Genomic DNA, 12,250 nt, shown 5'->3' with positions numbered 1-12,250 from the left:
AGATCGATGAGGTCTGGGGGTGTTTTTTCCACGCGCGCGCCCGCGGCCGCGTTCTCTCTCTCACTGTGCTCCTGTTAACAACAATCGAACACCGATGAGTCGAACTGCTCCACTGACCCAGTTGGTTAAGCGATAATTCGTCGCTCGATGCTTCGCCCCTGTTTCACAGACGGCCGCATCAAGCTGGTGTAAGTAAAACAAGTTCCGGTTAACAAAATAAAACTACACAGCGAGTCGTCACATTTGAGAACTATGCATTCAAATGAACTCAATAATAACCGATTTATTAACTTTTCAACTTTGCTGGGACTATTTTTTATGATAATTTTGCATGTATTCGTGACGATTAACGAGATGATTTAATCACATTTTAGACTGAATCATAATAATTACAATAACACGTTTCATTTATCCGCACATTTCAGGAAACCTAATATCACTCTACACAATGAACGTGACGAATAAGTTAAAATAATGTAATAACAAAACCAAAAAAATTAAAATAAAAAACATTAAGGGTTTTGCAGCAGATCGTTATCGTTCAACCGGAAGTGGCGACTCGCGTTATCTCGCCAGCTTGGGGATTGAAGTGACAAGAAAAATAACACGAAATGAGGAGAAATGTGCCGTTTCTCGTCGATTTTGTGAACTGAATGTGAATGTCGCCCGTTGTGGATGTCGTCGGGGTCTATATTCGCAGTTAGAAAGCGGCGTTCGTTTTGCCGCGGGGGCCGCTGTTAAGTTTCCACAGGCTACTGTTGACATAAGAAGACGGGGAGCAAATCCGAGTCACAAGACTCTTCTCACTCAGCTCCACGGCTTATGTCCTCTCACACAGGTAAAGTACGGCTTTCTGTCTCATTTCTCCCCCTTCCTGAAGAGACATTCAACTGAACTCTGGCGGTTTGAACGTGTGTGTGTGTGTGTTTTAGAGACATCTCGGGTCTAGGCTTGTAGCTCTACCAGGAATAATAACCGTCAGCAGGAGGCGGTTTACTGACGTGCAGCTGCGTTCGGAAAAAAAAACAAAACAAAACAGACGAGAAGTGCGGAAATGGTTACGAAAACTTCCCTGTAACTAGAGATGTGTTGTCGTTACCGGCTGCGATGAGGCGGCGGATAGGAGCAGCCGTGTGCCCGGAGTGAGAGCCCTCACCGCGGGGTGTCTGTCTGTCGGTCTGTCGGTCTGTCGGCACCATGTTTCACTTTCTGGCAAGCTTATATCGAAAATATGCAAATGATCGTGGCAGAGGTACTTTTTTTTTTTTTTTTTTTTACTAAGAGAAAACGACGTTAATCTGTGTGTTGATGGTGTTAAAAAAAACCAAAAAAAAAAAAAAACCGTGTGTGTTGTCGCGAACAGGCTCCGGAGGGATGGACAACCCGGGGTACCGCACCGGGAGCTTCGACGGACCCCACACCGCCAGCGACGATGAGGAGGATGATGATGATGAGATGGTGGACATCGCCGGAGCGACCCTGGACTTCTCCACCACGGACGACGACCCCCCTCTCTGCTCAGGTAGCCCAGCAAGTCCCCCGGGTGCAGACAAACCGTCGGTCTTTTTCTGGACTTTCTTCTTTTCAGGCCCGTCGGAACCTTTGACCTGGTTCCAAAGGGGTTCTTACATCTTCATCGGAACTGTGGGCATGCAGGTTTTTAAAGCATACCCTTTTGGCATCTCGCGACGGTGCGGTTCTGTCTCGATTAGAAACGTAGTTTCTGATGAAGACGGAGGAACACCGTCTTCCTCCGTCTTCGTGGGAAAACGTCATCAAGGTTTTAGAAACACGCCTTTGACATCTTTCCTCGGTGTTCCTACACCTTCATCCGAAGCGTAGGCCAGTGGGTTTACCTTCGACTTCGACGATAATCTTCCGTCGTCTTCAGGAACGTAAGGCGTGTAGGTCTTTGCGACACACAGGACGAACGTTCCGAACGTCTCCGGGGACGTTTTTGATAAAGACGAGAGGACATCTTCAAAAACCTGTCAAAGGTACGGGTTCATAAAAACCTCCTTGCCTGAAAAGAAGTAACAAACTAAAGGTAAAGGATTTATCGTCTTTCTAAATCTTAATGTGGAAGAAACCGTTAATTATCTTTTCATTGATGAAATGATGATTTGCATATCCAAATGAAAGAGGATTCATGTTGGAAGAAAAATGTGCTTTTAACTTAAGAGAATGGAAATAGTCACGTGATAAACTGCTCATTTCTAAGGCGAGGTTAGTCCTCACGCCAAAAACCTGACTTCTTGACCCAAACACGCACACACAGACCTCACACACACACACACACACACACACACAGATACATAGAAATGGAGATTCTAGTTTTTCTTTCAGGTATTTTCTATTTATTTTTTAGTAAATACTGCTTTAGGTTGAGAAAACACCGGTGCTCTTTAACCTTTTTATATTCGAGTTGATAAAAGCATCTTAGTTCAGTTGATGAAACAAGCCGATGTGTGTGTGTGTGTGTGTGTGTGTGTGTGTGTGTGTGTGTGTGTGCAGGTGGGAGTCATGGTAATGCTTCTTAATGTACTTCATTCTTCGTATATTCTGCTTTAGGTTTAGGAAACGCAGAGGAGAGGTTTTGTTGCTTTCACCAGTCGGACAATACACACACACACACACACACACACACACGCGGACACACGCACACACACACACACACACACACACACACATTTAATTTGACGAATCTGTTTGAACACACGTGTACTTCATGCTCCTTGGCTTGTAGTATTTCAAGTATGCGCTGCTTTTGGGTTTTAGAACATTTAAAATGTGTTTCCACCGTTTGTAATCGGTCCTAATCGTCTTATATAATTTACATTCATCTAATTGTTTGGAGCCGTTTGTGTGCGCGTTTGTACATGTGGCGTTTTTTTAGTATGTGCTGCTTTAGGTTTAGAAAACACAGTTGGGTTGGTATTTTTCTTGCGTAATTTAACTTGCATGCTAGATATGGACGTGTGTCGAGGTGAAGGTCAGTAGTACTTTAGAAAACACTAATGTGGCCTTAGTTTTTATCTGACAACACTGCGTCTAATCACCCTCTGTTGCTCTCCTTCTACTTTGTTAGACAAAATAATCTCATGAACAGTGTGATTTATTTATTTATTTTTGTGCCGAGGTTCAATTCCCATCTGTCACGACTCTGCTTGAATTTGAGCTTTAATACTTGTCAGCCTTGTGTAACATCTTTTATTGCTGCTTTAGGTTTATAAAGCACATTTCAACCTTATGTGGCTTAAGTCCTCACGCGATTGCACTGTTATGTTATGTTCAAGTGGTTCACGACTTTTTAATTTGTTCAGTTCTTTGCAGCGTTGTGTGATATCTTTTCCCCACATATGCTGCTTTATGTTTAAGAAAGAAGATTTGTTTTAGTGGCTTCAGTCTTCACTTGATTGCACAGTTGGGAGTATTACTTAACCGGACTCTGTACGTCCCTCACTCCGCGCTTTGCTCGATGAAATAATCTTAAGGCTCTACTCCTTTATCTCCCGCTGAACTCCAGTCACTTTGAATTGTGTAACGTTAAACACAAACCGAGTCCACAATGAAGAGTAAAAGGTGAAATACAGCTGTTTGTATTTTGTATGCAGCGTGTCTGTCCTGCCCGAGGGCAGTGCGAGTGCGTCACGTGCCTCCAGTGAGTCACAGTCATCCATGTGGATAATTAGTTACTGCAGAGACGCGTGGAAACATAAGGCTCATTCACTGGATCGCCATAAGAATTCATATCATATCGTGTGAGAGAACCGGGGGGGGGGGGGGGGGTCGCTCCTGCAGAACTCGGTTGAAATGTAAACGTCTGTGTCGTCGGGTACAAACTGTTTCCTCCTCTGAAGCAGCTCAGACATGCATAATTATCTTAAACTTATAATAACAGGTGATTGCTTCTGTTTTGTCGACGCGACTGCACTGTGAGTTAAGAGGATCCTGGATTTTTTTTTTTTTTGTTTTGTTTTTTTTAAGAGCTCGCAGCGTATTGATTAACAATCCTTTCACAGTAAAGCTGATCTAATAGTGAGTTTATACAATAAGTGTAAAGTGTACCTTGTTTACAGTGGTCGTCACAAGAGTGAAAAGCTGCACGAACCTTTGAAATAATTCACAATCTGTGAAATAAAGTTGAGGACTTTTATTTTTAGGACCATTCAAAATGCCACATTTATTTTGATGGCTCTTTGGGTCAACCTCAAAACAGGAAACAAATATCGGATTTAAAACTGGAACCGTCTGTTCCTCCAGGAGTTTCAATACATTTGCATTACAAGGTTTCTTACAATGTATATTTCTTTCTCCCTGCACTGTCACCGCTATAAATCATCTGTCGAAAACTGCAGCTTTATATTTTTTTATAGCAAATCACCATTTCTGTGGTTTTTATTTCCCTTCCCTGCGTTTTAAAATGTTCAACTCCTTCAGCTTCATGCATATTCCTCTCTATATCGACTCCCACCAGTTTTTCGTGAAGTTAACAGCTCGTCCAGCTTTTAAAAACTCCCGATTAAAGCCTAAAGGGACGTCGCTGTGACGTCGCCGCCACCTCCAGTAGATACGATTAAATGACGGCGGAACGTAGAGATTTCTTTCCCAGTGGATCCACCGCAGCTGCTGCAGAGCAGAACCTCGTGTTTCCAACTCCGTCAGGCTCGGCGGACCAAGAAGCCTTGTTTTCCTGCTGACGGACTGTGTGTTCTCTACAATGACACAGCGGTTTGTGGAGGCACAACATGACCTGGAGGGAGCGAGTCTCTGCCACAGCTCCGGTCTGGATGATGCAGACCGGTTGGCTGTTTCTCTCGCGGCTGAATATTTTCCAATCGGGGCGAAGCCAAAGACTTGAGTTGTAAAGTCTCTGTTGATGTTAATTCATTCAGTGTCGGTCACAGCCTTGCCTGCATCACCCTGTCTGTTTGGCCTTTTCGCTCGCACTTCCTCCTTTTTTCTCCCACATCCAGCAGAAAGTGCTCTAATCTAACCGCTCGGCGGCGACCTCTCAGGACTCGTTGCCAGGCGAGTCCTCGCGACATGTTCTTCCTGGTGCCTTTTTGAGCCTCGTTCAACCTGTTGCTCAGGGATCCATTGGCCTCGAGTGTTCGGAGGGGAGGGGAGGGGAGGGGAGGGGCCCGCCAGTGCAAACAACCGTCTCCGGAACAATATCAAAGAACTCTCAGGTCTCTTCTGTCAACCACTGATGGGGGAGGAAAGTGTTCAGCCGTCTACTAAATGCTCCAGTGGCAGAGTATCGGCAGTACCAGACGGGTTGTTCTTTACCTCCTCGCCTCACGCTGCGTCTGGATGCTTGTCCCCCCACCCCCACCCCCACCCTCCACCCCTTCCCCACGAGATCCTTTCATTCCTAAAGCCAGCCAACAGGTTGTGGCTTGTCCAGAACGTCTGGCTGGACAACCTGCTATTTCTTTTCTTGTTCGTTTTGCTTTTCAGGAACAGAAATGAGCTCATGTCTTCATCACAAGCTAATGCAGTCAGATGTGACAGAGACACAGCAAGCAGACTCAAACATATTGTTTTATTCTCATTTTCCTCCAGATAAGTCACTTTAAATATAAAAAAAAACCCTATCAAATCTGAAACGTGGTTGATTTAAAAACATGCAGTATGTACACAAGATAAATGACAGAATCGGCTGATAAAGCCACACAAGCTTTGTCTCACACCGAAAAGTAACTCTGGTGTCCAGAGGAGATCTTGTTCCATGTTGGATCTGCAGTTTTACTGCCTGTTTGCTCTTTCTTTGCTTGTCCACTTTACAAGGCGCTCGTGCTCTATTGTTATAAATCTGTTCCTCATCCTTATCATCCGTGCGACACAGATTGGGATTATTACTGTCGCCGGTGTCACTTTTTGCCTCGACTGACTTTTCGTGTCGTGAGAACAGGACCTGTAATGATTGACGGGGAACATTCAGACGCAGAAGCTTGCAGAGGTTTCTCCTCAAGAAAGTGGGTCAAATAAAGTTCATCCAGGGACGTTTTACACTCCTGGGTCTCGCCACAGCTGCAAATCGGTCGCGGCCTTTGCCTCCATAGTTGTAGGAATTCCTCTTTCCTCCGTTGCGTGGTATGTAGGGTTGGCTCAACGTCCATATTCTTCCTTTGACTGCACTGCGCTCCTGCACATTCATCGGACCCAGCCGGTTGTCTCCGTGTGCATCTCTTCTGCCGAGCCTGTGTGTGTGTGTGTGTGTGTGTGTGTGTGTGTGTGTGTGTGTGTGTGTGTGTGTGTGTGTGTGTGTGTGTGTGTGTGTGTGTGTGTGTGTGTGTGTGTGTGTGTGTGTGTGACTCAGACACTGAAGCAGCCCTGAGGGGGGTGGGAATCGCTTAAAAGCTTAAATTAGGCTCATGTGGTTTCACGCCGAGCGCCGAGCATGAGCCTCCTGTTATTCAGACCGCTCATGACACTATAAAAACATCCTGTCGAGAAATGTGGCCGACGTGCAGCCCCGCTTGTTTTCACCGTCTTGTTTTTGTTCGGTTCCCACACTCGATCGATTTCAGAGGATCAGAACCTGATTTTGAACTTGTGCTTCAGCGTGCAGGTGAACGGGACCGATCAGGCCCTTTCCTTCTGGACTGAGGGTGAAACCCGCTGCTTTTACATCAACAATAAGTACGGCACAGAAAAAAAAAATGGACGACACTGTTTGTCATGGACTTGTGAGAATCCTTTTAAAGAGGAAGTGAATATCCATTTAAGGTTGCCAACGTGTCACATCTACTGTAGACACATGCTCGTGTTGCTCACAATTTCATAACGACTGAGTTCAGGAGATTATCGAAATAGTAACTATAAAAACGGTAGCTTTGCCTGATAATGGCTTTATCATTACTTTTATTATTGGATTACTCCCCAAATAGTTGGATTGCAGTAATCCACTGGCGATGACTCATCTCGATCAGAGTTCCTTAAAGTTGTTCCAGATGTTGAAATAAAACAATGCATCAGGATGTGATATAACTGTTTATCTGAAAATTTGGGGAAGACGCTTTGCAGAAACCGAACTGGAACTTAACAGGAAAGAACACACTTCTGTCCCGTGGACATCAGAACTGAGAGGATCTGTTTGCGGGGACCCGTAAATGTCTGGTCCGTCCGCTCGTCGCCGACCTTGTAAACATGAGTTAAAGTCTTAAACATGCGGCAAAGATTCGTGGCCGCTGGTCGGCGAGCGTCACAGGGTTCACGAGACGCCCATTCCCATGGCAATCAGACCGCAGCGGTTCAAGGTTCAACCTCGCTGGAGACTGTGTGTCTTTTTTAGTGTGTGTGTGTGTGTGTGTGTGTGTGCGTGTGCACGCACGTCATCTGGAGACAGACTGCATACTGGGAAGTTTTGGCAAACGGCACCGTGGCCATCTGACCGAGTCGAATGTTCTCGAAGAGGATTGAGAGCTTGGTGTGTAACGCTGTGATTTCAGTGTGGGGGTGGGGGGAATCCCCCCCCCCCCCCCCAAAAGTGCTGAGCTCGGCTGGAAACGAGGACTCTCTCCACTCCTCTAGAACTGACCTATTTCCTTGAGAAGCGCGAGTACTCGATAAAAGTCCTATTTAAACCGACTTTAGACTACAAAGTTTCCGTTTCTTTTTCTTTCTTATTTTTCTGAAGTCGGTGTTGTCAGACCTTTGACATGCTCTCTGCACATGTACAGTCTGTGAAGAAGAAACCAGGCTTTCTGATTGATTGAATCGTTTCCTGTTGGTATGAGAAAACAAACAAATCTGTCTGTTTTTGCAAATTCGCTTTCTAGAGAAGTTGGGAGCTTTTATCCAAAAACCAAACGAGAGAAAAATCCAAGATTATGTTGGGAACAAGCCGTGAGAAGTCCCGAAATTCTATTTTATTTTTTTAATCATCCCCGAGAGAGAATAGATTTCTCTGTCAAATACTTGTGTTCCAGTTTAGGCATGTTTTACTGGATTATTTTAAAAAACCAACATTTTAGCCTGTGTGTCAAATCAATTGTCTCAAGACCCGAGGAGCTGGAAACTTTGGGTTTCGTCAATTTCTCATGCATCCTCTCCTCAAAACCCCCCCAAACCAGAGGCGTTACACTGGTTTTGTTGCTCCACAAGTTTAACGCCACGATCTCACGATGGAGTCGATATTATCGGGACACAGGCGCAGAAAGACGGTCCGTCGTTTCCACCGTCCAGTGTCGGCGCCCGGCACTGTTGGAGGAATGTGAGTGGCGTTCAGCCATATCTACCTTAAATACACAGCACTGACTGTCACACAAAGGTTTGAACACTTTTTGTGTGGCCGAGTGATAACGCCGTCCTGCTGAGGTCACGTCGGGGTAAGCCCTCTCCCAACTCCGCTCCCCAGTCCTCATCCATAAAGCTGTCACTAGTCACATTCATTCACTCCTTCATTCTTTGCAGGATGTGATATTCAACATTGCTGCATTCCCACAGTGAGTCCAGCAGAAAGTAAAGTAATGAGAACCCACCCCCCCCGCACCACCTCCACCCCCGCGGTGGTTATCAGGGTCTCGCATCATTCGGGGGGGGCAGTAAGACCTTATAAACATGTGACCTCATCTGGACGCTTCGGCCTATCAGAAAGCAGCTCAGCTGATCGCCGTCCACTTTGGAGATTTACTCAAATTCTGCTTCCCTGAAGAGTTCAGGGGAGGGGAAAGATTTCACAGTTCACAGTGGTCGGACTGTGGAAACTGGAACTGGAGGGTTTTTTCTTTTCTTTTTTTGGGGTGGGTGGGTGTGGGGGAGTGAGAGATGGTCTGGGAGTCCTTGAGTCCACAGCTGGACGAGGAGGAGCTGGTTGGAAGCGGTGAGTTTGTGATTTCTGGTCTCTTTATGGTCTTGATAAAAAAGGATCTTTGCTCCCATTGAAAAAAAGTTAGTCACCACTTTCTACCAGCCGATCAGAGTTATTGATTGATTCAGTTTTACCATTAAGCTCATCCTGTCACATGGTCAGCGTTTCTGTTCTGCTCTGTCGGGAAAAACACTCTTATCTGTGTGTGTGTGTGTGTGTGTGTGTGTGCCAACTATTTCCTATTTCATGAATTCACAAGGTCAGTTTGATTGCTTTGATTGTATTTACTTTTTTTTTTTATTTAACCAGTTCCAGTCTTTTCGTAAATGAGCCAATACACTGAAGTTTTTATGTCCTCGTGTCAAACGGGTCCCTTTAAGATGAGAAACTCCCACATTCCAGTGTGTTTGGCTTTTTCTCTCAGGCCGTCACAGTGTTGTGGCTACGATGACGAAGGATGAAAGAGCAGTTGTAGGTTTTTTTAATGGATCTTATTGGCCTTATGTAGGTCAAGGACTTGTTACTTCTTAAAAAATAAAAACTTAAAATCTGTGAACATTTCTTTAATAAAATGTCTGAAATAGTTCAAGCAGTTCATTTAGCTAAAACCAGCTAGAAAATGTAGAAAGGAAATGTTAAATATCATCAAAATGGTAAAAATGTTAAAAAAAAAAAAACACTTAAAAATGGTAAAACTGCAAAAATGGCTTAAATACCAAAATCAACTTCAATAACTAGAAAGGTTGTTTTTTTTAAAGGGTGAAAATTAAAAAAAAATTAGGAAAAAAAAAAAGGGTTAGAAATGGCTTCAAAAAAAAGTTCAAAAGTCAAAACAGAAATAAAATAGTTAAAACATTTAAATCCATTTTCAGTGTTTTAAAAATGTAAAATGATTAAAACCAAAACAGCTACACATCCCAACACAACAAAACTCCAAAATGTATTAGAGGTGTGCAGGTTTGACATGGAGTTAAAGTTCTGAAACTTACTAAACACACCCTGTATATTGTTTTGGGGACTTCACATCGATTTTATCTGGTGAAAAAGTGTCAGAATTGTCTCTTGTTTGTCTTTTGATCGTAGACATTTGGTCCACAGCTTAACGTGATCTTCATAGAATTGATAAATAGGCGACAGTATGATCATTTTATTTTGCTAAAAACCCGCTGAATGCTTTGGTTGCGGTACTCTGCTAGCTGAGTGAGCGCTGCTCCGTCGCTCCTGAGCCGAATACCAACCAGTCAGTACCATTTATGTCTGTCGCTTTCTTGTCGGCTCCAAGCGTTTCTGCATCCCTGCAACATTTCCGAGGCTCTGGGCCAGACTTTGGTGGAGGGTGTGTTCAGGATGTGGCCAACAACGGCCCCCAAAAACAACTGTTCCTCATTCTGAATGCAGGAAAGGACTTTGAACAGACGTGCTGCCTGTCCCCGCCGGCTAATAGTACAGTGAAGACGGCTTTAATCAAAGTACAACCATTATGTTTTGAGAGCCGGATGATCTTCACGGATTCCCTCTCGCCTGCTTTTTAGACGTCTTTCAGGCTTCATCAGCCTCAGGCAGGAGTTCGACTGTGTGCCGACTAACAGGCTGATTTAACATCTGAACTTGTTTCACTGGAGTAAAATAATTGAAAGGTGTCAGTCTTTCCCATTGAGGCCCAAACTTACCCAGAACAGCACCTTTTGTCGTTTAAAAACACATTAAAACCCTAAAAAAGCAGATATTTTACCAGACGGATCAGGCTCTTGGGTATTTCACTGTATTTTGCACCAGAAGGATTCATTCAAATTACCTTTATCTTGCAATTGTAGTAATTTTCTGTTGTAATTGTATTGTTTTTGTGAAAATATAGACGTTTTCGTTGCATCTACTCTCCGCCACAACAAAGAAAAGTTGAAATTGAACGGCTTTCACGGCACTATTTCATCATTCTAGGGGGAATTGGGCTGCTTGTATTTGTAGTAATCTATTCCTCTCGCCCATTACTTGGTGTAGAGCGCGTACTTCCCGTGTAGAAAAACCAATGTGAAACACTGGCGTTGCCAAGTTTGGCTTGTCATCGTGACTCGGGCTGTTTATGACTCGTCCTCCTCCCCGACATGTTGGTCAGGTTCTTGTGACTCAGCACTTTTTCATCCCAGTGTTTTATATGAAGTCCGATCAGGTTATTATTACTAATGATAAAGCTGTTGTAGTTGAAGTATATTTTAGATAAACACACCCACATATCCATAATGTGCACCACTAAATTTTAAAAAGTCCTGTGTGAATTTCACAACCTGTATTATTGTAATTTTTTCTTATTTAACTTTCATTGTAGTTCAACTTGAGTAAATACTTTGTGTGTGTTCGCCATCGGCTGACTCCCGCTCTCATTCCTTTAAGTTCCTTCTGTGTTGCGCAAGCTGAGAGACTTTATGACGCAAAGGTTGGCCGACCCGTCACAGAACAGAACAAGTTGTCACTTTAAGTTACCCCCTTATTTCAACACGCACAGCACTGTTTTGTTCCGAACTCTGTTAGTAACTCCACATCCCTCGTTTATACGTAGATATACCAACGTGAGTAAAAGTTCCTCATCGGTTCTCCCAAGAGACGCTCAAACCAGTCGAACTCGTCGGGTCAGACGACTAAATGCTTCTGTTGTTTTAAAGTTTTCAAATGCAGCTCGTGCTTTAAGGCGGCGAGACGAAGAGACGTGAAAGTGATGGTGGTTTGTGGCGTTACAGGATAATCCCCTTTCTCACTCGTTGTAGCTCTATTGTGAATTAACCTGCATGTGGCTTGAATTCCAGGTTGTCTAATGGGAACAACCAACTTTATTCAGACCAGGATGACACACACAGACACACTGCATCTTATAAGCACCACATAGATGTCCAAAATGAAGCGTCAAACGTCAAGAAATGACACGCAGGAAGTCTCAACTTTTGCACAAAGTGAGGCAGGTATTTTATGGGACGCGGAATGTCAAAAATGTGACAAAACTCGTCTCATATTTTGCACAAAGTTACTCTGAAGTGAGAACATTTGCTCTCAGTGGGATAGAAATGTAAAAGTAATTTCACAAACTTCTCCTATTATCCCGAACATTAAACATAACTGAGAGGGAAAATTAAAAATGACTCAATATCAGATCCCCAGCATTTAATTGTCCTGCTTATTTTTATAAGGAAGGACAAGAATGTAGCATGAATCAATGCAACGCTGCAGCGTTTACAGTTGGAGGTCATTTGGAGAGCCCGCTCCGAACCAGCCGAGATGTTGATCTTTAAAAACAAGACCAGCCGCCACTTCCTCTTCACCCACATTGTCTCCTCCATTAATACTGAAACCAAAAAGCCTTTAAAAAAAACAAACTAATCTCATCTCAGACTATTGTTTCAGTCCCATAATGACACATCTGCACCCAGCTAGAATCAAACCTCC

The 12,250-nt window shown here is 43.9% G+C and overlaps 1 protein-coding gene across 3 annotated transcripts in view; it reads left to right on the top strand.

Annotated features, from left to right (window-relative positions):
• Positions 1-542: 542 nt before the first annotated feature.
• Positions 543-12,250, top strand: part of clcn5b (chloride channel, voltage-sensitive 5b) — a gene marked incomplete at its 3' end in the record, with an annotated part of 31,534 nt that continues 19,826 nt past the window's right edge. For 2 of the 3 annotated variants that reach the window (XM_080486358.1, XM_080486360.1), the window contains exons 1-2: positions 1,036-1,252; positions 1,364-1,522. In XM_080486358.1, the coding sequence (XP_080342484.1) occupies positions 1,198-1,252; positions 1,364-1,522 (214 nt within the window). In that variant the 5' untranslated portion in view covers positions 1,036-1,197. Of the gene's footprint in view, positions 839-1,035; positions 1,253-1,363; positions 1,523-12,250 lie in introns of those variants that run through there. The other variant, XM_080486359.1, reaches the window with a different exon arrangement.

The sequence above is a fragment of the Lipophrys pholis genome, assembly GCF_963383615.2.
Source record: "Lipophrys pholis genome assembly, chromosome: 18".
NCBI classification, from domain to species: Eukaryota; Metazoa; Chordata; class Actinopteri; order Blenniiformes; family Blenniidae; genus Lipophrys; species Lipophrys pholis.
Note: the sequence above shows the minus strand (reverse complement) of the source record. Positions and strands in the feature narration are given on the sequence as shown.